Source organism: Lissotriton vulgaris, chromosome 8, assembly GCF_964263255.1.
Source record: "Lissotriton vulgaris chromosome 8, aLisVul1.2, whole genome shotgun sequence".
Lineage (NCBI taxonomy): Eukaryota > Metazoa > Chordata > Amphibia > Caudata > Salamandridae > Lissotriton > Lissotriton vulgaris.
Genome location: NC_141696.1, coordinates 657,469,938 through 657,497,134, shown reverse-complemented (window position 1 = coordinate 657,497,134; position 27,197 = coordinate 657,469,938). Strand labels below are relative to the sequence as shown.

The window sequence follows — 27,197 nt, the reverse complement described above, 5'->3', positions numbered from 1 at the left end:
CCCTTATCCGCTCCACTACGTCCGACCAGAAGCTACTGTCCTGAGGACATTTCCCAAGCCAAGTGTAGAAAGTTAGCGCCGTCCCCCACCACATGCACCTGGGACAGGAGCTGGGCCTACCGGGGTCATGCGACGTATTCTCACTGGGGTCATGTATGTGCAGTGCATGTAATTATAATGAATTAAACTGAAACGGGCATTACAAGATATTGTGTTCGTAAGTGCACCCACTTCCCTCTAGTCTTTGTCCTCCAGGGGTTCCTCCAGGTCCTCGTTCCAGGCTGCAAATGCCCCAGGAGGAGGGGCTCTGGCATCACCCTCATCGCCCTGTACAATAATGATACAATCCGTTTGCGGGCCTGGCACATAAGTAGAATGTCCAGTGTCTGTGTAAGCTGTGGAATTGAAGGATCAGTGGGCCAAATTTCTTTAAATAAATTGGCTATTGTGGCGTATTGTAGGTATTGTCCCTGCCCCAATCCAAAGTCGTCGCAGGTCTGTTCAAATGCTGACCATTTTATTTAAACGTATATCACAGATAGGACGTAGTATAGGCATGGTACAACATAAGTAATGGATTTGGCTGGCCTACTAATAAAACCTTTAAAAAAAGATAAACAAGCATTTTCTTCAAACGTCCAGAAAAAATGTGTGTTCAATTCCTTGGTGTGACTGTGCTCGTGTAGCAGAGCTCTTGAACACGATTCGGATTTCTGAAATCGGGCAGGGGGAGGGAGTTGAATGTGGACAGTGATAAGATTTTACGTTTTCTGATTGGGTTGACGCACCTTGCGGAGTAGTTTTGAGGATAATAGGGGGTGTCAATAGTTGGCATGGATGATGTAGAGGTAAATTATGCTGAAAGCTTGGTGGTAAAGAAAGCTTATGGATTATGGAGTCGGGCGTCAATAGGTAGTGCAAGGGGGGTATTTGTATTGGCAGGGGGATTTGGTGGTAGATGTGCTGTCAGTATCGACACATTTTTTTGTGGTTTGGTCACGTGGAGTGTATAAGTGCAGCAGTTTAGATCTGTTGGCATGGGTACTACACAAAAAGCATCTTGTTTCGGGCCTTGAAGCCAATTGGTTTATAGGGTGCGCTCTGCCACCTGCATCCAGAAGGAAGCACATGCTATCATTGTGAATCTCTGGTGAAGCCTATTCACGACCTTCCTAATTTTTCTGCTGATGCAGTAATGCTCACCTGTGCTACCGTGGAATTTTTTGTCAGCACTACTGCTGATATGAGACCATCTTTGGGAGTGGATTGCTCAAACCTGACATGTATAATATTTTTGGATGCAGTAGGGCCTTTGAGTTTCTGCTTTTCACAGTAGTATTTTTAGAGTGATTTCTGATCTTAGATGCTGTTGGTGACGTGAATTGCAGATGTTTGTTTGGAGGGCGGGGTGGGTACCACCTACAGTAGGAAAAGAGAATGTGTAATGAATAAACTGCTGTAGTGATGTTGTTTTATTTCTTTCTTAATAGTGTCTATTTGCCACTGTAGATCCTTTTCTTCAACATGTCCGCGCGAAAGAAACCATCAGGAGCAGCTTTCAGGAAGAAGAGGAAGCTGAAAGAGCTGGAGAGGAAAGCAATGGCTGCGTCACTCAGCAGACATCTAACACCTGCTGTCATCAAGCAGGAGCCTAGTGACTGTAATCCGGAATCGAACATGGACATAATTTCAGTTCGTGTAGGTTGTGATGAAGAACCTTCAACCTCGATGATAAAACCTGAAGAAACAAAGATTGAGGAAGAAGTCAGACTCCCAAATTCCTCCAGTTCACCACCACAGACTCCAGAAAATGTACCAACTGCCCTTGATTTATCAGACCCAGCTGACTGGCCAGATGTTATCACTACCTCATTAAGGGATATCATTGTCCGGAAAGGCCCAGTGAGACCTGAGGCAAACTTCAAGTATCCAAAAGATGAATCTGATCGTCGCTTTACACCAGTCCACTACATCAGGCGCCTCCCTAACGGTGAAGAAGCTGATCGAAATTGGATAGTTTACTCCAAGAAGAAAAACAGAATATTTTGTTTTTGTTGCAAGCTTTTTACAACTATAGTAAACAGTTATACATCAGAGGGCTATAATGACTGGAGACACATGGCTGAGCATCTCAGCCAGCATGAACAATGGAAGTGCCACTTGGCTGCAATGCAAAGCTGGGTTGAACTGTTAAAGACTCTGGAATCTAAGCCAGCTATAGACGTCACGGATTGGAGACTGTATAAAACCGAAACTCAGCACTGGCAGAGTGTCCTTCAGCGCTTTGTAGCTATTATTCAGTACCTTGGCCAGCAGTGCTTGCCTTTCAATGATAGAAGTGATACTCTTTACAGTGACAATAACGGGCATTTTTTGAAACTTGTGGAAATGTTAGCAACGTTTGATAATGTTATGTCGGATCACTTGAAAAAAATGAACAGTTTACAAACTCAGCAACATTACGTAGGAAGGACTATACAAAATGAACTGCTTAGTTTGATTTCAAAAGAACTTGTAAAGTGTATTCTACAGTCACTAAAAAAGTCCAAGTATTATTCCATTCTTCTTGACTGCTCCCCTGATATCAGTGATGTATTACAAATGACTATGATTATAAGATTTGTATCTATTAAGCAGAAAGAGATGTCCAACGTAGAACCTGAGGTTAACATTCAAGAAAGGTTTCTTGGGTTTGTCACGCAGGCCAGCCCAACTGGAGCAGGACTGACTCAAGCCATTTTAGCTGAGCTTGAGAGGCTAAGCATACCTCTAAAGGATATGAGAGGGCAAGCATATGACCACATTTCAAACATTAAAGGCAGACAGTCAAGAGTTCAACAAAATATTCTAAATTTGAACTCAAGAGCTTTTAACATCCCATGCAGTAATCATTCTTTAAACCTTGTGGTCAACGATGCTGCTATGTTGTGTAGGGATGTAGGCTCATTCTTAATTGTGTTGCAAAGGATATGCCTGTTTTTATCAGGCATACAAATTCGGTGTGATGTTTTGACCAAACAAATCAACAAACTGCCAATGAAAACTGTGTATCAAACCACTTGGTCCAGTATAATTGATATTGTACGAACATTCAGGTTCCAGACTGGGGAAATATACAGCACGTTACTTGAAATTTCAGAAGATTCTACTTTTGAACCTATGGCGAGGGGGGATGCTGCAAATTTGGCAGATGAACTGAACAATTTTAAATTCTTGTGTTCCATTGTTATTTGGTACAGTTTATTACATCAGATCAATAATGTCAAAATTCTACAAGATCAAACTCCTTGCCTTCCACACTTGACAGAAAGTTTTATACAAACGCTACTATTTCTGGAAGAATATCGCTCTGATGAAGGTTTTGAAAATGTATTAAAAGAATCTAGAGAACTGGCTTCGGAGATGGAAATTGAACCCACGTTCCCCGAAGCCATTCCAGTTCGGTCCAAGAAAAGGAAAATGCTGCTCAGCTGTGAATATCAAAGTGAATACACCACAGACCCTGAGATGCAATTTAAAATACATTTTTTTGACACTGCCTTGGATGTAGCAATTAAGGCTGTACAGGAGAGATTAGAACAGCTTCAACATCACAACAAATTCTTTGGCTTTTTGTACGACATAAGGAAAGTGAGGTGTCTATCAAGTAAAGATCTTCTAAAATACTGTATGGATTTGCAGGAAGTATTAACCGATAAAAGTTCAAAGGAGTCTGATATTGATGGGATACAACTTTGTAAAGAACTGACTGTATTATGTCCCGTTCTGAAACCGAATATGACACTTACTGAGATTTTGGCACATGCACTTGTACACGGGGGTTTTCCTAATCTTGCTATTGCTCTGCGCATACTTTTAACATTACCGGTCACAGTTGCTGCACGGGAGCAAAGTTTTTCAAAGCTTGAACTCATTAAGAATTATTTGCGTTCTCCAGTATCACAAGACCAACACTTAGATCTCGCCATGATTTCAATTGAGAATCAGATTACTGAGGAAATTGATTACGGACCTATACTTCGTGATTATGCTAATAAAAAAGCAAGAAACTGTATGTGTCTTTAGTTAAACTATGTGCCACATTTGGTATGCTACTTTTCTATGCTAATTTAAAATTTTTTAAAGATGTGATTATTTTTTGTTACATGTTTTCACAAGTGTAGATATGGAGTATCCAAATATGAAGTGCTGTTACCATAATTATGGTGTTGTAGTCATTATTAGGATTCCCTTTATTTTGTTCATTTTAATGTTTGTTTTGTGATTCACTTTAATAGCTGCGCTGAGTAGGATTGCTTTTCTGGCAATAGGCATCTTTTTTTTTTTTTTGTAGCTTAAAATGGCATTGAGCCCTAATCGCTACCATTAACTGAATCAAGATATAGCACCAATTAAGTAAATGTCTGTGTTCATCTGTAACTGAGTAATACTAATTGGCCATTGTTATACCAAGATTTTCATTTCTTTATAATTGTATAGCATGAGTTGGTTGCTTTGATGCACGCCAAGACTTGAGTTTGGTAATTAAATTAAATCATGAGACAGAAGCCAATTAGCATTTCCTCATTTTGCATGTGTAAATCGTTCAGTGGTATCTGATAGAGAGATCTAGCTGTAGATTCCTTACCTTTGAATTTCCCAGATGCCAGACTGGTTCCTGAAGATTTTTCTTTGAGCAATAAGGAGCTGACCGGTACCACCTACCGGCTTGCAAGGGAATTGCTCAAAAAAAAATCTTTCAGATCCAGTCTGACACCTAGGAAATTAAAAGGTAAAGAATCTACGGCTAGATCATGTCTCTTCCAGATAAAGCGTTACTGAAGGCAACTTGTCCATTAATCTCAGTAGTATATGTTCGTCTGGGAAAGTTGAATCAATACACAAATGCAATTCCGATACAAAAGTATTGATTATTTCATGCATTTAAATGGCATGACCTGTTTACTATTATTTTAACCTACTTTAGTTCTTTTCATCAAATAGTTACCGGTTGTCAAACATAGGGCTATTGCTTTAGGAAGTAAGGTCCCTTACCAACTTAATAAACAGACTCTTGATTGGCCTCAACTCAAATCTCATGGATACTGTGCTCAATCCCTAATGGTTTTTTGCACAAGCAGGTGGCAATTCCACAAATTAATGCGTTTTAAGTTCAAGCAGTTCCAACAATTTTAAAGTCACAACTGTGCAATAAAATTCCCAAACCAGTTTTCAAAAAGAGACAAAAATGTATTGATCAGAAAAACATGAAATCAATTTAAAATGGGAAAATGGGGAATAAAGACATTACTTTTTGTATGACAAAAGTGCCTAGCTAAAGTAAGTCATGGTTGAAAAGTAATAGTTAATGTTTGACCAGGAGCTAGATTAGTTTTCAGGCTGACTCTGATGGAGACCAGGTCAAATATACCAAAGACTTTGTTCTGGTCAAATATTTGACTAGCAGACAGTTTTTTCCCTACAGGTTAAATTCTTCCAACGGGTTACGTTCTAAGATTGAAGCCACCAAGGTTCCTCAGATTCTGAAACCTCGTTTTTGGGAGGCCCTTAAAGCAGTTGCTTTTAGTGCTGAAAGCTTCAGACGGGGTATGTTGAATTTTGTTGTCACTAAGCTGTTGGGAAGAGTTTGCCTCCTAGCCCAAAGTTTTACCATCATACTCACTTTTTTGATTCTCAAAATCCTTTGGCAGTGCAAGGCAGGAATCTGTAGCCGGGTAGGTCTCCAAGAGTCCAGGTGCTTTTACCGCAAGGTCCTGCTCAACCCGTTTTCAGTATGGCAAAAAGCTCAGACTGGGACAAATCTTATAGTCTTGTCAGCCTATGGTACAATCCCTTGGACAAGACTTCACACCTTACTTTAGTCTTGTCAGCCTAGGGTACAATCCCTTGGACAAGACTTCACACCTTACTTCAGTCCTCCAGAGGTGGAAAAAAATAAATTTCTCCATCTTCTGGGATAGTTCCTCCTTATCAATCTTGTAGCCCTCAGATCCTCTAGGCAAGCTTCTAGGCTCCAGGACTACCCCCAGACATGGGTGGTGTAGGGTGCAGTGCTCAGTTGTCAGCTGGACCCTCTTGAAGTCAGGAGTTGTTCTGTTTCGTCCATAGAACAGGTAAACTGCAGGTCAACCACCTGACTCTTGGAGAGCAGTTCCAATCCCTCTCAGCCAGGAATCCAGTCTGTTATTTATTTTTTGATTTGTAAAACAAAGAATGGGTTGCATCCCGGGGCTAAATGCTAACAGCCAAGTCATTGAGTAATCATAATAGATTAAGTTGGTCTAGCCGTGATCTAAAATTCCTCCTGAAAAGTAACAGATTGTGCATTTTTCATCACACGGAGAAGCACAACGTTATTTCTTCCAGCCTGGTCTTATTCAGGTTTCGTCTTCCCAAGCATATTCCATTTTAAAGTGAGAACGCGTACACACTTGTAGCACTGAATATCACGGTCACAATGAACTGAGTCCTAATACTAGCAAAAACAGGTTCCAAAAAAGGCAGATTTCCTCCAAATTGCTGTACTTTCACTTTCTAGCTGAGGTCTCTTTAGTGACATTAGTTGCTTAAACGGCTTGTTGTGAGCAGTTTGTTTCACCTCATAAGTGAAAATAAGTTTTGCATTGACTGAAACCATGGAAGTTAAAAAAAAATTATATATATATATATCTGTGTGTATTTTTTTTCAGGTTTGAGGTCTGTAGTTGTCAATACAAAATCCTTATTTTATCAAAATGAGAAATAATGCTATGTAGGTTGCAGAAAAGCACATTTCCTTTACACTAGTACTAGTAATCTAAAATAGGTAAAATGTTACATCTGATTTTTAGAAGAGTACATTATAGTAAAACTACTTTTTCTCTTCTTCAAAACATTTAGTATTCATAGCCATCCCTAAAGTATAAACAAAATTGAAAAATCAAATGGGTGATTTTTGTTAGGCCCCTGATGGACCTCTCATCCTACCCTCCTAGCCATTCCTACAAGCTTGGCGCTCTATCCTTTGTGACAAGGTTGCACACTCACTAAGATGTCGACGAGAATTCTAACGTTGGTAACTGTAAGACAAAGTTAATCCTACGTTATTAGGGGTAAAAACAAATCATAGATCGCGTGTGCCAGGCATTGAGAAGGTTGTCACCAGAGGAGGCTCATGACTGATATCCATCAAAAGTGCAAGTAACTAATCAGAATCAATGTGAAAGACATGTGTTGTGATCTGGCTATCATAGACCATACCAAAGGTCACCAGAAGAAAGATGGTGAAAGACAAAAAAGAAGGCATATCCTGAATCAAAGCTCTCTGGATAACTACACCAGCATCTGTTCTAAAATAAAACTGTATACAACTGCACCAGAGGCAGCAGTGGGAGAAATGACTGCACCTACAGAAATTCTCCTACTGTAAGTATGATCCTCCAAAACGGCTGTGGGATGAAAATCAGAGAAGTGCTGCTATGCCAAGGTCTCTGATAAACAGAGGACTGATAAAAGATGAAACCATATCTCAGTTTTGAAAGGCATTTTGAACGAAGTCCAGGCTATTGTAAAACAGCTGAAAATGTTCTCCAAGACAATTGAGGATAGAATTAAAGATGCTGAAGGGAAGGCCTAAAAAACAATCTAATAATCATAGGGTACCCTGAAGGAGTAGAGGACCCCAACCCTGAACATTTCATAGCAATGTACCTTTAAGATATGATGCCAACTTATAAACTCTCTCAGTGCGTTGTCTTTGAAAGAGCACACCATGCCTTTATCAGGAAGCTCCTCTCTGGATGCTACAATATATACTTGATAATGTTTGCCAAAATGCAGTGTCTTGCACTAAAACCTTAAGGTGATTCGAGGTCTTTCAAAATACAATACGAATCACACTGTATCCTGGTCTTCCCAGAATATACGAGGACAGTACTGCAACAAAGAAAAACATTTGTGGAGGTAAACCAAATGCTATAAGCGTTAAACATCCTTTACATGCCCCTTTATACAGATAGACTAAAAGGTATTTTTCAAAATAAAACCATCTTCTTTGAAATCTAGAGGCACAATTAGCATTACACAAAATCTGGCAAAAAGCTAGATCAAAACTCAGAAAGCGTGTTTTTTATGATTTGGTGTAAATCTGTGCAGCCATTTTTGAGAAATTGAGGTTAAAAAATAGAGAGATGTGAATGGTTGGTACCCCGGAACTGAAAATTAAAAGGAAAAAAATAAGCCTTGTGATTAGCATAAAGGGCTTTTTTTCTGTTGGCTGTCTCAGTACCATAGCATTGGCACACTCCCGCCGTACAGAGCAATTGGATTGGCTTGGCCACCTCATTGGGAAACATGTTGCAGCCGCCATCATGACTGATTCAGCTTGACAGACCTGTGATACTTGCAAGAACAAGCAGTGAGGTCCTTCAGGAACTAGTGAGAAAGGGAAACGTCTACAACCTTTGTCTTTTTTCAGTGAATTTTTTTAGTTTATTTTAATGTAACTCTATTTGTAGTATGTTACCTAACAATAATGTTACTTTAACCTTTGTTTTTTCAGAGCATACATGTATATTTAAATAACACTAAAAAATCATAAGGCTAAAGAGATATTATAATAAGCAGGCAATGTCAGTCATAGTGTTACATTGTAAACTCGAACAATCACTGAAATTAGCCAGTTATAGCTTTTTGAGCGAACAATAACTTGCACTCCTGCAATGCACTGCTAATGATCTCACTTATCTGATAGGCTTCTAGCCGCAGATTCCTCAACTTATAATATCCCCTGGTGTCAGCCTGGATATGTAAGGTTTTCAAGCAGTACCCCTGAACGCCGGTTGGAGGCGAAGTCCGGCTCTGCACTGGTGTTGTCCATGCCAGAAGTGACGTGCAAGGTACCTATATAGGCAACATGATCCAGTCTGAGCTACCCCTCAGTTTTTTGGGGTTTTTCTTTTTTGAGATTTTGTCAACTGTTTTCAAGATTTTACATCTTCTGGTGTGAGGATGTCACCAAAGAAATCAGCTTGTTCCAAACCATTTGGCCCCTGTTATCGGCAAATGTCTGTGGCAGACACTCACTTGGTGTGTTTGTGGTGCCTGGAGCTGGGACTCGACTCCAAGGTATGTGAGGGCTGTCGCACCATGCGCCCCAAGGCACTGAAGGAACAATCCTTCAAGCTCCTCACTGCCCGACGTCGGTCAACTCTGAGGAGGTCAAGTTCCAATTCACGTGAAAGGTCCCGGGACTGTTTGCGGAGTCCCTCCCAACGTTCATCGTCTCATTCAAAGTAATCAGGAAGTTGGGTAAGTCCCAGAAACAGTATCAAGGGGGGCGTAGGAACATCCCACGCTGAATCTTGAGGAGCACCAATGGGCCTTGGCCTCTAAATTATCAAACGTTGCTTCTATTTAAAGTTGAATATATCTTTATTCCAATTGTATCATCATTGTTGTATATTTAAACATCATATAATCAACCGTAGATTTGTCATTGGAGTCGACATTAACGTTTCAATCCTTTATGAATCCCATAATTAATCCCAATGCATTTCGGGACTTGGAGTCCCTTCATCAGGGGATCTATTGAGGAGATAAACATCGTATTAGGGCGGACATAAGAATAGGGCTCATCTAACACACGAGTGAGTATAGTGAAAAGAAAGTAAGTGCTCCGCGTAAAAGTTGTGGCATCACAGACCAAACTCAGGTATTAACTATATGGTCCATCCCGAATCGAGGTAGTGAAAACATGCAAGTGGTTTAAAGCTCGAAAAATCAGAAGCTGTAGAAATCATGACACGAAAGAAACGAAAATCAGATGGAATTTAACGTAAATCCCTGTTAAAATACCACGGTGATAGTAAATGCGAAAACAAAAAGTCACAGACAGGGATAGTCGAGGGTGCAGGAGCCAACACAGAAACACTAAACAATATTGTCAGCGTGAATAAACCCAAGTGCTCAGTATTGACGGACCCTAAAGTCCAATATAAAATGCCTAGTAGGACTCACCGAAGGGTCGAGCCTGTTGTTAGTAATCTAGCGTTTCCGCGTTCTGTGCAAGTAATGGCGTGCAGGGGCGGGTAATAAAGTAAAAAACGGACTAACGAGATAAGGACGGGCAAACTGAACAGTGACATAAAGAACGGACTCAGGGGAACAAATGGCATGTGAGGTGGTGGATGATTAGAAAACGGACCACTTGAAAAGGCTGAGGCGCCTGAACACTAACAAGGGACTAAACATGAAAAAACTGTCGAGTAAATTAACCAGTGGACATAATTCAGATCATGAAGCAATAATTCTTGACAATATGGTTTAAACATTATGGAATTAGAAGGAGTATGATATATATGCACATTAAAAGACAAGGGAGTTAAACAAAGAATATACGAAGGTAAGGAAACTGAATTTAAGGAAAGTTCAGAAAAGGAAAGTGGAAAGTTGAAGAAAAATGGTTAAGTGAAGATGAGCTAGATAGATATTAGACAAAACAGTACTTATAAGAAACAACTGTATTCTGTACGGTCATTCAGACCAAAAGGTTGACAAGAGTCCAAAATGTTCATCCAAATTAACTCTCGTTGTAAAAGTCTCTTGTGATTGTCAACTCCCGGTCTCAAGGGGACAACCTCCAGTGCAAGGAATCTCAGCTGACTGATGTTATGTGAAGCAGATATAAAATGTGCCGCCAACGGGGATTTTACATTCTGGGTTCTAATGGTACTTTTATGTTCCGTTAAACGGATCTTTAATTTTCTCTCAGTCTTTCCCACGTATGGTAAACCACATGGGCATTTTAGTAGATACACCAAGTTCATTGAGTCACATGTAGCATTGGTTTTAAGGTGTATGACTTTGCCCGTACGTGGATGATTGATGGAATTGCCACTGATTATATTGTGACAGTGACCGCAATTGTGGCATGGTTTCGTTCCAGAAAAGGTTTCGACTCTGTGAGGTGGGCTGTGTTCTAACATGTTTTTTAAGTTCTTTGCTCTTTGGTAGGCAAACAAGGGGGTGCTGTTGAAGATTCCCTGAAAGTCAGGTTCTAGTTGTACCATTGACCAATTGTGTAGAAGGATTTTTTTGATGTTTGGGCTATTTGAAGAATATTTTGACACAAATACCGGTCTCTCAAGTTTTTTTTGGCGTGTGCACTGAGACAATAATTCTTCTCTGGTTTTTGTCTTTATGCGTTCTTGAGCAGCTGATAAAATCGTGTCTGGGTATTTTCTGTCTCTGTATTTATGTAAGATGTTGGTTTCAAATTTTAGATAATCTTGAGTTTCAGAGCAGATTCTTTTAGCCCGTAACAATTGGGAGTATGGTAAATGTCTCTTCAAGGAAGATGGATGGCAGCTGGTGTATAGTAGGGCGTTGTTACGATCCGTTTCTTTGATGTACAAACTGGTATTTATTCTGCCATTGTTGATGGAGACCTGAATGTCTAGAAAAGGCAAACTGTTAGGATCAATGTTGTGAGTGAACCGTATGTGATCGTCAACCTGGTTTAGGTAGGTCAAAAATTCAACTATCTCTTCTGGAGCCCCAGACCAAATTAGAAAAATATCATCTATATATCTCCAGTAGGTTTGGATTTTATTGCGCCATTGAGGAATTTCAAGAATGTTGTCGATTTCTAGCCGATGCATAAACAAATTAGCGTAGCTCGGCGCTGCGCAATTTCCCATGGCGGTTCCAACTCTTTGGAGAAAGAAATCGTTGTTCCAAACAAAGTAGCTGTGATATAGCATGAAATGCATCAGTTCCAAGATGAGTACTTTTAGATCTTCATCTATTGAATGGGGTAGTAAAAAAGATTCCAGTGCGTCTATACCTCTTTTGTGGGGTATGGATGTATATAGTGCACATACATCAATTGTGACTAGAGTGTATTTGATGTTAGGAAGCAGAGTCACTTTGTTCATCTTGTTTAGAAAATCTGTGGAATCACGTATATAGGTGGACATATCTTTTACAAGTGGTTGCAGGTACATATCCACAAATTTCCCGATGGGTTCATGGATCGATGTTTTGGTCGAGACAATAGGTCTGAAAGGTGGTTGTTGTAGACACTTATGTATTTTGGGCAGCATGTGAATGCTGGGACATTTCGGATTGGGTTGAATCAAGTATTTTAGATCCTTTTGGGAAAGTGTTCCCATGAGTGAAGCTTTCTCGAGGATGGTTTTCAGAATTTTTGAAAATGCTTGTGTGGGATCTGAAATTAGTTTCATGTAGAGTTGTTCATCATTTACATGGGCTGTGACACTGAGATGATAGTAATCATGATCCAGAATTACTAATGCTCCTCCTTTATCAGCTCTGCAGCAGGTAATGTTCTGATTGTTGGTGATTTCTCGTAGAGCCCTATAATCTTTGGTACCAAAGTTCTTTATCTTGGGTGGAGTTTTTTTGTGGTGGTCTTGTAATGCCTTAAGGGTTATTGTCTCATATGAATCCAGTATTTTATGACTAACAGGGGCCATAAATTGGCTCTTGGCTTTCAGTTCTTTACACGCGTGTTGGATGTTGGGGCCCGTTGGAGGGTTCACATTAGTGAAGAAATGGCGTAATCGGAGATTTCGCATAAATTTGTAAAAACAAATTTCAGTCTCTAATTGATTAGAATGGTATATGGGGACGAAAGAAGTCCCTTTTTGTAAAACCTTCATCTGGTTTGATGATAGTTGAATTCGAGATATGTTTATGACAAGTTGGTTTTGCTCCTGGTTGCCTGAGCTATCGACGTGGTTGTTTGCTCTGGGGCGGGTTCTGCTCCGCCTGAGTCTTCGTGGGTAACTGGACCTTTCTCCAAAAAATGCACACCAGAAGTGGTGGGAATAGATTTAGAAATGCTTGCCTCTGAGTGAACCACGGTATCTGATCTAGTGATGTCAGTTTGTGGAGTTGTTCTAGGGGGTTTGTGTTGTGGTGGACCTCGTCTTTGATAGGAAGACCCTTCAGAAGAAGTTTCATCGGAAGATTGATTTGTGGAAGATCTTTGTTGTCTGCGTTGGGCATAGACCTCAGCCCAACTATAAACTTCCCCCAGCTTGTAGTCCATAGTGTCTCTTTTGTATTTTCTTATTTTCCTATCATTGATCTCTTTTGTATATTTGTCTAATTGGATATTGATGTCTTGTAGAGCTTTATCCAGTTCGTCCTTGTTCATGTTTTTGTCTAGATTGTTATGAATTTGACCTATTTCTTTTTCAAGGTCTGAAATGACTTTGGAAAGTTCTTCTACAATCAAAAGAATTAGGTCGAGGGAACAACGATTTAAAATAGCGTACCATCGTTCCGAGAACTTCGGGTTGTTCCTGCAGAGAGTCGGTTTAAGGGCAATACGTAGCCCTCTCGGGATGCGCTGGTCTTTGTGGTATCTCACTAATGTTCCAGCGTGTAAACGCTGACTGATGATTCTCTTAGACATGTACAATAGTTGTCTCAGCATGCTGGGGTTAGAAAAAGTACTGGAAGATGTGGGGTCCACCTCCTTTACGAGTGAATATATCCTTTTGGTTTCTTCAATATCAAATCCAAATGTGTCTGCACGGTTTGCAGTGAGGTTAGATATTTCTTCGTACGACATTTTCAAAGCAGGGTGCTCACACAAGGTAGCCAGAAATTGTATACAAACGGAGTGGTGGTGTGGCACACCTAAGGGTTTAAAGTGTAATCCAGTAGTACTGTGCAATAAGCTTTTTATTGACTTTTCTGGGCGCCTCAAGAATGTTTCTCTCCCGGCCGGTAAGAGAACAAATTGGAAACAGTATCAAGGGGGGCGTAGGAACATCCCACGCTGAATCTTGAGGAGCACCAATGGGCCTTGGCCTCTAAATTATCAAACGTTGCTTCTATTTAAAGTTGAATATATCTTTATTCCAATTGTATCATCATTGTTGTATATTTAAACATCATATAATCAACCGTAGATTTGTCATTGGAGTCGACATTAACGTTTCAATCCTTTATGAATCCCATAATTAATCCCAATGCATTTCGGGACTTGGAGTCCCTTCATCAGGGGATCTATTGAGGAGATAAACATCGTATTAGGGCGGACATAAGAATAGGGCTCATCTAACACACGAGTGAGTATAGTGAAAAGAAAGTAAGTGCTCCGCGTAAAAGTTGTGGCATCACAGACCAAACTCAGGTATTAACTATATGGTCCATCCCGAATCGAGGTAGTGAAAACATGCAAGTGGTTTAAAGCTCGAAAAATCAGAAGCTGTAGAAATCATGACACGAAAGAAACGAAAATCAGATGGAATTTAACGTAAATCCCTGTTAAAATACCACGGTGATAGTAAATGCGAAAACAAAAAGTCACAGACAGGGATAGTCGAGGGTGCAGGAGCCAACACAGAAACACTAAACAATATTGTCAGCGTGAATAAACCCAAGTGCTCAGTATTGACGGACCCTAAAGTCCAATATAAAATGCCTAGTAGGACTCACCGAAGGGTCGAGCGTGTTGTTAGTAATCTAGCGTTTCCGCGTTCTGTGCAAGTAATGGCGTGCAGGGGCGGGTAATAAAGTAAAAAACGGACTAACGAGATAAGGACGGGCAAACTGAACGGTGACATAAAGAACGGACTCAGGGGAACAAATGGCATGTGAGGTGGTGGATGATTAGAAAACGGACCACTTGAAAAGGCTGAGGCGCCTGAACACTAACAAGGGACTAAACATGAAAAAACTGTCGAGTAAATTAACCAGTGGACATAATTCAGATCATGAAGCAATAATTCTTGACAATATGGTTTAAACATTATGGAATAAGAAGGAGTATGATATATATGCACATTAAAAGACAAGGGAGTTAAACAAAGAATATACGAAGGTAAGGAAACTGAATTTAAGGAAAGTTTAGAAAAGGAAAGTGGAAAGTTGAAGAAAAATGGTTAAGTGAAGATGAGCTAGATAGATATTAGACAAAACAGTACTTATAAGAAACAACTGTATTCTGTACGGTCATTCAGACCAAAGGTTGACAAGAGTCCAAAATTTTCATCCAAATTAACTCTCGTTGTAAAAGTCTCTTGTGATTGTCAACTCCCGGTCTCAAGGGGACAACCTCCAGTGCAAGGAATCTCAGCTGACTGATGTTATGTGAAGCAGATATAAAATGTGCCGCCAACGGGGATTTTACATTCTGGGTTCTAATGGTACTTTTATGTTCCGTTAAACGGATCTTTAATTTTCTCTCAGTCTTTCCCACGTATGGTAAACCACATGGGCATTTTAGTAGATACACCAAGTTCATTGAGTCACATGTAGCATTGGTTTTAAGGTGTATGACTTTGCCCGTACGTGGATGATTGATGGAATTGCCACTGATTATATTGTGACAGTGACCGCAATTGTGGCATGGTTTCGTTCCAGAAAAGGTTTCGACTCTGTGAGGTGGGCTGTGTTCTAACATGTTTTTTAAGTTCTTTGCTCTTTGGTAGGCAAACAAGGGGGTGCTGTTGAAGATTCCCTGAAAGTCAGGTTCTAGTTGTACCATTGACCAATTGTGTAGAAGGATTTTTTTGATGTTTGGGCTATTTGAAGAATATTTTGACACAAATACCGGTCTCTCAAGTTTTTTTTGGCGTGTGCACTGAGACAATAATTCTTCTCTGGTTTTTGTCTTTATGCGTTCTTGAGCAGCTGATAAAATCGTGTCTGGGTATTTTCTGTCTCTGTATTTATGTAAGATGTTGGTTTCAAATTTTAGATAATCTTGAGTTTCAGAGCAGATTCTTTTAGCCCGTAACAATTGGGAGTATGGTAAATGTCTCTTCAAGGAAGATGGATGGCAGCTGGTGTATAGTAGGGCGTTGTTACGATCCGTTTCTTTGATGTACAAACTGGTATTTATTCTGCCATTGTTGATGGAGACCTGAATGTCTAGAAAAGGCAAACTGTTAGGATCAATGTTGTGAGTGAACCGTATGTGATCGTCAACCTGGTTTAGGTATGTCAAAAATTCAACTATCTCTTCTGGAGCCCCAGACCAAATTAGAAAAATATCATCTATATATCTCCAGTAGGTTTGGATTTTATTGCGCCATTGAGGAATTTCAAGAATGTTGTCGATTTCTAGCCGATGCATAAACAAATTAGCGTAGCTCGGCGCTGCGCAATTTCCCATGGCGGTTCCAACTCTTTGGAGAAAGAAATCGTTGTTCCAAACAAAGTAGCTGTGATATAGCATGAAATGCATCAGTTCCAAGATGAGTACTTTTAGATCTTCATCTATTGAATGGGGTAGTAAAAAAGATTCCAGTGCGTCTATACCTCTTTTGTGGGGTATGGATGTATATAGTGCACATACATCAATTGTGACTAGAGTGTATTTGATGTTAGGAAGCAGAGTCACTTTGTTCATCTTGTTTAGAAAATCTGTGGAATCACGTATATAGGTGGACATATCTTTTACAAGTGGTTGCAGGTACATATCCACAAATTTCCCGATGGGTTCATGGATCGATGTTTTGGTCGAGACAATAGGTCTGAAAGGTGGTTGTTGTAGACACTTATGTATTTTGGGCAGCATGTGAATGCTGGGACATTTCGGATTGGGTTGAATCAAGTATTTTAGATCCTTTTGGGAAAGTGTTCCCATGAGTGAAGCTTTCTCGAGGATGGTTTTCAGAATTTTTGAAAATGCTTGTGTGGGATCTGAAATTAGTTTCATGTAGAGTTGTTCATCATTTACATGGGCTGTGACACTGAGATGATAGTAATCATGATCCAGAATTACTAATGCTCCTCCTTTATCAGCTCTGCAGCAGGTAATGTTCTGATTGTTGGTGATTTCTCGTAGAGCCCTATAATCTTTGGTACCAAAGTTCTTTATCTTGGGTGGAGTTTTTTTGTGGTGGTCTTGTAATGCCTTAAGGGTTATTGTCTCATATGAATCCAGTATTTTATGACTAACAGGGGCCATAAATTGGCTCTTGGCTTTCAGTTCTTTACACGCGTGTTGGATGTTGGGGCCCGTTGGAGGGTTCACATTAGTGAAGAAATGGCGTAATCGGAGATTTCGCATAAATTTGTAAAAACAAATTTCAGTCTCTAATTGTTTGCCTACCAAAGAGCAAAGAACTTAAAAAACATGTTAGAACACAGCCCACCTCACAGAGTCGAAACCTTTTCTGGAACGAAACCATGCCACAATTGCGGTCACTGTCACAATATAATCAGTGGCAATTCCATCAATCATCCACGTACGGGCAAAGTCATACACCTTAAAACCAATGCTACATGTGACTCAATGAACTTGGTGTATCTACTAAAATGCCCATGTGGTTTACCATACGTGGGAAAGACTGAGAGAAAATTAAAGATCCGTTTAACGGAACATAAAAGTGCCATTAGAACCCAGAATGTAAAATCCCCGTTGGCGGCACATTTTATATCTGCTTCACATAACATCAGTCAGCTGAGATTCCTTGCACTGGAGGTTGTCCCCTTGAGACCGGGAGTTGACAATCACAAGAGACTTTTACAACGAGAGTTAATTTGGATGAAAATTTTGGACTCTTGTCAACCTTTTGGTCTGAATGACCGTACAGAATACAGTTGTTTCTTATAAGTACTGTTTTGTCTAATATCTATCTAGCTCATCTTCACTTAACCATTTTTCTTCAACTTTCCACTTTCCTTTTCTGAACTTTCCTTAAATTCAGTTTCCTTACCTTCGTATATTCTTTGTTTAACTCCCTTGTCTTTTAATGTGCATATATATCATACTCCTTCTTATGCCATAATGTTTAAACCATATTGTCAAGAATTATTGCTTCATGATCTGAATTATGTCCACTGGTTAATTTACTCGACAGTTTTTTCATGTTTAGTCCCTTGTTAGTGTTCAGGCGCCTCAGCCTTTTCAAGTGGTCCGTTTTCTAATCATCCACCACCTCACATGCCATTTGTTCCCCTGAGTCCGTTCTTTATGTCACCGTTCAGTTTGCCCGTCCTTATCTCGTTAGTCCGTTTTTTACTTTATTACCCGCCCCTGCACGCCATTACTTGCACAGAACGCGGAAACGCTAGATTACTAACAACACGCTCGACCCTTCGGTGAGTCCTACTAGGCATTTTATATTGGACTTTAGGGTCCGTCAATACTGAGCACTTGGGTTTATTCACGCTGACAATATTGTTTAGTGTTTCTGTGTTGGCTCCTGCACCCTCGACTATCCCTGTCTGTGACTTTTTGTTTTCGCATTTACTATCACCGTGGTATTTTAACAGGGATTTACGTTAAATTCCATCTGATTTTCGTTTCTTTCGTGTCATGATTTCTACAGCTTCTGATTTTTCGAGCTTTAAACCACTTGCATGTTTTCACTACCTCGATTCGGGATGGACCATATAGTTAATACCTGAGTTTGGTCTGTGATGCCACAACTTTTACGCGGAGCACTTACTTTCTTTTCACTATACTCACTCGTGTGTTAGATGAGCCCTATTCTTATGTCCGCCCTAATACGATGTTTATCTCCTCAATAGATCCCCTGATGAAGGGACTCCAAGTCCCGAAATGCATTGGGATTAATTATGGGATTCATAAAGGATTGAAACGTTAATGTCGACTCCAATGACAAATCTACGGTTGATTATATGATGTTTAAATATACAACAATGATGATACAATTGGAATAAAGATATATTCAACTTTAAATAGAAGCAACGTTTGATAATTTAGAGGCCAAGGCCCATTGGTGCTCCTCAAGATTCAGCGTGGGATGTTCCTACGCCCCCCTTGATACTGTTTCCAATTTGTTCTCTTACCGGCCGGGAGAGAAACATTCTTGAGGCGCCCAGAAAAGTCAATAAAAAGCTTATTGCACAGTACTACTGGATTACACTTTAAACCCTTAGGTGTGCCACACCACCACTCCGTTTGTATACAATTTCTGGCTACCTTGTGTGAGCACCCTGCTTTGAAAATGTCGTACGAAGAAATATCTAACCTCACTGCAAACCGTGCAGACACATTTGGATTTGATATTGAAGAAACCAAAAGGATATATTCACTCGTAAAGGAGGTGGACCCCACATCTTCCAGTACTTTTTCTAACCCCAGCATGCTGAGACAACTATTGTACATGTCTAAAAGAATCATCAATCAGCGTTTACACGCTGGAACATTAGTGAGATACCACAAAGACCAGCGCATCCCGAGAGGGCTACGTATTGCCCTTAAACCGACTCTCTGCAGGAACAACCCGAAGTTCTCGGAACGATGGTACGCTATTTTAAATCGTTGTTCCCTCGACCTAATTCTTTTGATTGTAGAAGAACTTTCCAAAGTCATTTCAGACCTTGAAAAAGAAATAGGTCAAATTCATAACAATCTAGACAAAAACATGAACAAGGACAAACTGGATAAAGCTCTACAAGACATCAATATCCAATTAGACAAATATACAAAAGAGATCAATGATAGGAAAATAAGAAAATACAAAAGAGACACTATGGACTACAAGCTGGGGGAAGTTTATAGTTGGGCTGAGGTCTATGCCCAACGCAGACAACAAAGATCTTCCACAAATCAATCTTCCGATGAAACTTCTTCTGAAGGGTCTTCCTATCAAAGACGAGGTCCACCACAACACAAACCCCCTAGAACAACTCCACAAACTGACATCACTAGATCAGATACCATGGTTCACTCAGAGGCAAGCATTTCTAAATCTATTCCCACCACTTCTGGTGTGCATTTTTTGGAGAAAGGTCCAGTTACCCACGAAGACTCAGGCGGAGCAGAACCCGCCCCAGAGCAAACAACCACGTCGATAGCTCAGGCAACCAGGAGCAAAACCAACTTGTCATAAACATATCTCGAATTCAACTATCATCAAACCAGATGAAGGTTTTACAAAAAGGGACTTCTTTCGTCCCCATATACCATTCTAATCAATTAGAGACTGAAATTTGTTTTTACAAATTTATGCGAAATCTCCGATTACGCCATTTCTTCACTAATGTGAACCCTCCAACGGGCCCCAACATCCAACACGCGTGTAAAGAACTGAAAGCCAAGAGCCAATTTATGGCCCCTGTTAGTCATAAAATACTGGATTCATATGAGACAATAACCCTTAAGGCATTACAAGACCACCACAAAAAAACTCCACCCAAGATAAAGAACTTTGGTACCAAAGATTATAGGGCTCTACGAGAAATCACCAACAATCAGAACATTACCTGCTGCAGAGCTGATAAAGGAGGAGCATTAGTAATTCTGGATCATGATTACTATCATCTCAGTGTCACAGCCCATGTAAATGATGAACAACTCTACATGAAACTAATTTCAGATCCCACACAAGCATTTTCAAAAATTCTGAAAACCATCCTCGAGAAAGCTTCACTCATGGGAACACTTTCCCAAAAGGATCTAAAATACTTGATTCAACCCAATCCGAAATGTCCCAGCATTCACATGCTGCCCAAAATACATAAGTGTCTACAACAACCACCTTTCAGACCTATTGTCTCGACCAAAACATCGATCCATGAACCCATCGGGAAATTTGTGGATATGTACCTGCAACCACTTGTAAAAGATATGTCCACCTATATACGTGATTCCACGGATTTTCTAAACAAGATGAACAAAGTGACTCTGCTTCCTAACATCAAATATACTCTAGTCACAATTGATGTATGTGCACTATATACATCCATACCCCACAAAAGAGGTATAGACGCACTGGAATCTTTTTTACTACCCCATTCAATAGATGAAGATCTAAAAGTACTCATCTTGGAACTGATGCATTTCATGCTATATCACAGCTACTTTGTTTGGAACAACGATTTCTTTCTCCAAAGAGTTGGAACCGCCATGGGAAATTGCGCAGCGCCGAGCTACGCTAATTTGTTTATGCATCGGCTAGAAATCGACAACATTCTTGAAATTCCTCAATGGCGCAATAAAATCCAAACCTACTGGAGATATATAGATGATATTTTTCTAATTTGGTCTGGGGCTCCAGAAGAGATAGTTGAATTTTTGACCTACCTAAACCAGGTTGACGATCACATACGGTTCACTCACAACATTGATCCTAACAGTTTGCCTTTTCTAGACATTCAGGTCTCCATCAACAATGGCAGAATAAATACCAGTTTGTACATCAAAGAAACGGATCGTAACAACGCCCTACTATACACCAGCTGCCATCCATCTTCCTTGAAGAGACATTTACCATACTCCCAATTGTTACGGGCTAAAAGAATCTGCTCTGAAACTCAAGATTATCTAAAATTTGAAACCAACATCTTACATAAATACAGAGACAGAAAATACCCAGACACGATTTTATCAGCTGCTCAAGAACGCATAAAGACAAAAACCAGAGAAGAATTATTGTCTCAGTGCACACGCCAAAAAAAACTTGAGAGACCGGTATTTGTGTCAAAATATTCTTCAAATAGCCCAAACATCAAAAAAATCCTTCTACACAATTGGTCAATGGTACAACTAGAACCTGACTTTCAGGGAATCTTCAACAGCACCCCCTTGTTTGCCTACCAAAGAGCAAAGAACTTAAAAAACATGTTAGAACACAGCCCACCTCACAGAGTCGAAACCTTTTCTGGAACGAAACCATGCCACAATTGCGGTCACTGTCACAATATAATCAGTGGCAATTCCATCAATCATCCACGTACGGGCAAAGTCATACACCTTAAAACCAATGCTACATGTGACTCAATGAACTTGGTGTATCTACTAAAATGCCCATGTGGTTTACCATACGTGGGAAAGACTGAGAGAAAATTAAAGATCCGTTTAACAGAACATAAAAGTACCATTAGAACCCAGAATGTAAAATCCCCGTTGGCGGCACATTTTATATCTGCTTCACATAACATCAGTCAGCTGAGATTCCTTGCACTGGAGGTTGTCCCCTTGAGACCGGGAGTTGACAATCACAAGAGACTTTTACAACGAGAGTTAATTTGGATGAAAATTTTGGACTCTTGTCAACCTTTTGGTCTGAATGACCGTACAGAATACAGTTGTTTCTTATAAGTACTGTTTTGTCTAATATCTATCTAGCTCATCTTCACTTAACCATTTTTCTTCAACTTTCCACTTTCCTTTTCTGAACTTTCCTTAAATTCAGTTTCCTTACCTTCGTATATTCTTTGTTTAACTCCCTTGTCTTTTAATGTGCATATATATCATACTCCTTCTTATTCCATAATGTTTAAACCATATTGTCAAGAATTATTGCTTCATGATCTGAATTATGTCCACTGGTTAATTTACTCGACAGTTTTTTCATGTTTAGTCCCTTGTTAGTGTTCAGGCGCCTCAGCCTTTTCAAGTGGTCCGTTTTCTAATCATCCACCACCTCACATGCCATTTGTTCCCCTGAGTCCGTTCTTTATGTCACCGTTCAGTTTGCCCGTCCTTATCTCGTTAGTCCGTTTTTTACTTTATTACCCGCCCCTGCACGCCATTACTTGCACAGAACGCGGAAACGCTAGATTACTAACAACACGCTCGACCCTTCGGTGAGTCCTACTAGGCATTTTATATTGGACTTTAGGGTCCGTCAATACTGAGCACTTGGGTTTATTCACGCTGACAATATTGTTTAGTGTTTCTGTGTTGGCTCCTGCACCCTCGACTATCCCTGTCTGTGACTTTTTGTTTTCGCATTTACTATCACCGTGGTATTTTAACAGGGATTTACGTTAAATTCCATCTGATTTTCGTTTCTTTCGTGTCATGATTTCTACAGCTTCTGATTTTTCGAGCTTTAAACCACTTGCATGTTTTCACTACCTCGATTCGGGATGGACCATATAGTTAATACCTGAGTTTGGTCTGTGATGCCACAACTTTTACGCGGAGCACTTACTTTCTTTTCACTATACTCACTCGTGTGTTAGATGAGCCCTATTCTTATGTCCGCCCTAATACGATGTTTATCTCCTCAATAGATCCCCTGATGAAGGGACTCCAAGTCCCGAAATGCATTGGGATTAATTATGGGATTCATAAAGGATTGAAACGTTAATGTCGACTCCAATGACAAATCTACGGTTGATTATATGATGTTTAAATATACAACAATGATGATACAATTGGAATAAAGATATATTCAACTTTAAATAGAAGCAACGTTTGATAATTTAGAGGCCAAGGCCCATTGGTGCTCCTCAAGATTCAGCGTGGGATGTTCCTACGCCCCCCTTGATACTGTTTCCAATTTGTTCCCTTACCGGCCGGGAGAGAAACATTCTTGAGGCGCCCAGAAAAGTCAATAAAAAGCTTATTGCACAGTACTACTGGATTACACTTTAAACCCTTAGGTGTGCCACACCACCACTCCGTTTAAGTCCCAGAAACACAAGAAGCGGAAGAAGTCCAAGCGCTCTGACTTCACTGCGTTCATCAAAATCATCCGACAAGATTAGGGAGCGTCTGCCTTACAGGTATCGTGAGTCGGTGGGCTTGATCCTTGGTCTGCTCCACTCTTCCCCGATTTTCCCAGAGCCCGAGCCATACTCTCTCAGGCTGTTGCCGATGGGACAGACGTGGCTAAGTTCACCATCCAATATGGAGTTGACATGAACGACTCGCTGGGCAGAGTGATTTTTTTCGCCCGTGGCCTTGCAGCACCAGGCCTGGCTGAGAATATCTGGCTTTTCAGGGGATGTCCAGGCTTCCCTCGTGGACATGCCCTTTGATGGCTTTCACCTTTTTGGAAACCAACGCTGGAGCCCTTCAAGAACAACAGGCCCTTGGGCTTGTCTATGGCCCCTTGTCAACCCCAGTCTGCCTTCCGCCCCTTTTGTCGTCATGAAACAAGTCCCTAACTGCACTTATACCCTCCCAGCCAGCAGGTTCCCCAGTCTTTTTGTGGCTGAGGACGTGGGTCCCATAGAGACTGGGACAGGGAGCTAGCGGTCTGGTTAGTTCACTACCCCATCCCTCTCCCACTAGGCAGCTACTGCCTCCAACCCTCTTTAGTCTGCCCTCAGACCATCACGGGCATCTGGTGAGAGGCAGGATATGCCATCACCTCCCATCATGGGCGGTCACTAACAGCTGACCCTTGGGTATTCCAGATAGTCCAAAGGGGCTTCTCCCTCCCCTTTGTTGCAACCCCACCACCCATGCCACCCACGTGTGATCGGCTAACAGAGGGCAATCTCTCCTAGCTCCAAGAAGTGTAGGTTCCCTTGGCCAAAGGAGCCATAGAGAAGATGCCTGTATCAGATGTAGGTCATCGTTGTTATTACCGCTACATTCTGGTGCCAAAGAAGGACAGAGGACTTTGTCCTATCCTGGGTCTGCACCTTCTCAACCTCTTCTTGAAAAAGAAGTTCAAAATGCTCATATTCGCCCACATTTTTTCTGCCCTAGATACAGGAGACTGGATGGTAGCATTGGACTTGCAGGATGCTTATTTCCACTTCCCTGCCCTCTCTGCCCACATCCTATGGTATCTACGAATCACGGAGGTCCAAGAGCACTTTCAGGTTGCTGCTCCACCTTTTGGCTTTACCATCTTCCCTCAGGTGTTCACCAAGGTGATGGCAGTGGTCACAGCCCATCTGCAGCAGTCAGGGATTCCAGTCTTCCCCTACATCGATGACTTTCTGTTGTAGGCAAGCTCGTCTAAGGCAGTCATCACCCACCTTCAGACTATGGTGAGCCTCCTGCACTCACTGGGGTTCACTATTAAAATGCCAAAGTTGCACCTGACTCCCTCTCAGACTCTCCCTTTCATCTGAGCTGCTCTGGACACTGCAGTTTCAGGCCTATCCTCCTGAGCAGCGAGTCCAGGATATTTAAGCTATGCATTAGATGTTTCAACCTCTATCCTGGATTTCGGTGAGGTTGACTCTGAGGCTGTTGAGTATCATGGCCCCCTGCTTGTAACTCATGCCCCTTGGCATATGCAGTGAGACCTGCATGCCCTTTGGGCACAGCATCCGAGGAATCTCTCCGACATGGTCTAGATCTCGGAAGGAATTGCTAAAGACCCCTCTACCTCTCCAACTAGTTCTAACAGTGATGACAGATGCGTCACTCCTGGCTTGGGGCGGCCTTCTGGGAGAGGTAGAGATCAGAGGACTCTGCTCTCTGGCGGACTCTGAGCTCCACATAAACTTGTTGGAGCTTCAGCAGATTCACTTGGCATTAAAAGCCTTTCTTCCTTCGATCAAGGGAAGGGTGGTGCATGTGTTCAAGTACACCACCACCACCATGTGGTACTGGAACAAACAGTGTGGGGTGCTGTTGTGGACCCTGTGTCAAGATTCCCGGCGCCTCTGGACATGGCTGGATTGTGAGGGTGTTCCCCTGGTGGTGGAGCACCTTACGGGATCTCTGAATCCCAGAGTGGATGAACTCAGCCGAAGATGCCTAGTGGATTACAAGTGGCGTCTCCTTCCAGAGTTGGTACAAGGTGTCTTTCTGCAGTGGGGAGATCAAGTTAGTGCAGTTCACTACTGGAGATAATGTACAAGGTCTGTCGTTTTGTGTGCTTAAGTTTCCAAGGCAACTCTCCCCAGAGTTTCTGGTGAGGAGCAGGAGCAAATGATTTCCTTGTTATTTACGGCAATTATTATCATTATGCTCCATAAAGCCATTATGGATCCTCCACTCTCACATTGTAGAGGTCATGTTATTTAACCTGTACTCCAACGATGTGCATGCATGGTCCTGGATCACCCTTGATTCTGTTTTATTCTCGAAGCTTGATGTAGATGAGAGAAGAACGTGTGAGCTATTTGAGTACAATTGGATAGTTGCCATACATCTCTCATGTTGTGTTACAAAGATGTAGCTCCTGAAAATTTTAAGGCTAAATTTACAGAAAAATAGTCTATCCTGAAGCCAATTTCATGCAAAGTTTGTTATCCCCCAAATAATCCCAGCTCCCGGGGGAACATCTGCAGTTTTTTTATACAAAGAGCTCCACTGTCCCTGAAATCTCATAATTAACCACCTACCATCTGTGTCTTAGATCAAGTTAGCACATATAGGCTGAATCTCTTGGATATTAAGATGCCCACCCGATTATTTCTTCTTGTGGGCCAGTAAATATGTAGATTCTCTCTCTCCATCACCAACTCTGGTCCCTGTAGGCAAGAGATAGCCTTTAAGTCCGTAATATTTTCTTCTTTTTCACAAGATGACAGACCTTTGGTGTAGAGCGAGAGGGTTGTTAGATTTATAATATGCACCATATGTTTGAGGATGCTTTATATTTGAACGCTCTGTCAATCGCACAAAAATGAAGTATATTGTTCACCATTCCCTATTCAGGTAAATAAGTGTAAATTTGTGTTGAGTGCATATGATACCCTAAATCCTCTTTTTGGTTTCTTCTATAGTCACTATCCAGTTACAAGATTACAATGAAAGCAGAGAAGGGTAAGGTAAAAGTGAAAGGATATAACAGGAGTGCTAGCAGAAAGTGTAATGAAACTTGTGTCCGATCCACAACATTGGAACAGTGGTGGCCTGCAAGTGACCTCCTTTGATATTACTTTACCCACTAAGAGTGTGTATGGTCAATAATACTTTCCCAGGCTTTTGAATGGTTTTATGTGATAATCTTGGAAAAAGAAGAATATACATGATAGAAAAAATACATGGCCTACAAATGTGAAATGTAACATGTTCTGCTCTAATCGTTCTTAAATTCTGGGTTTTTAAATACTGAGGTAATAATGGTATACCAGTCATATTAATCCTGAGACTATATGTTTATGGGTTAAAGCTGTGGTTCTACACATTATAGCCACCCATAGCACAGCAAGATATGAAACGTGCTACTCTACTTCAGAAACAGGCAAGAAAAGACTGGCAGTGTTGTTGCACAGTATCAATTTCCAGTGAAAGACATATGTTTGCCAGTGAGATTGTCTTGCTCAAGTGTCCTTCTCTTTCTTTGATAAGTTTGCTAGTGTGATTGCAATTCGGTTTGTTCCTAGCCGTTTGTTGATTTCCCCATTAATGATTTAAAATATAGAGGAGTGCACAAAGAAAGAGATAAAGAAATTCATCATTGCCAGGAAACCTTTGTGGTTGCAATACTAAATAATCTTCTGTGATTCCAATTGTAAATATTTTCCTTGTAAAGTTCAGTACTTCACTCATGGGGGCCAGAATCATTTCCTCATGTAGATACCACATGGGGTTGAAAATCATAGGTCTCTGG

General features: G+C 40.9%; 1 protein-coding gene across 8 annotated transcripts in view; it reads left to right on the top strand.

Annotated features, from left to right (window-relative positions):
• Positions 1 to 27,197, top strand: part of RIOX2 (ribosomal oxygenase 2) — an 845,240-nt gene that overhangs the window by 131,024 nt on the left and 687,019 nt on the right. For 3 of the 8 annotated variants that reach the window (XM_086934527.1, XM_086934529.1, XM_086934528.1), the window contains exon 3: positions 1,510 to 4,544. The exons of the other annotated variants lie outside the window; for them this stretch is intronic. In XM_086934527.1, coding sequence (XP_086790653.1) covers positions 1,525 to 4,065 — 2,541 coding nt within the window. In that variant the 5' untranslated portion in view covers positions 1,510 to 1,524 and the 3' untranslated portion in view covers positions 4,066 to 4,544. Of the gene's footprint in view, positions 1 to 1,509; positions 4,545 to 27,197 lie in introns of those variants that run through there. 8 annotated transcript variants of the gene reach the window in all.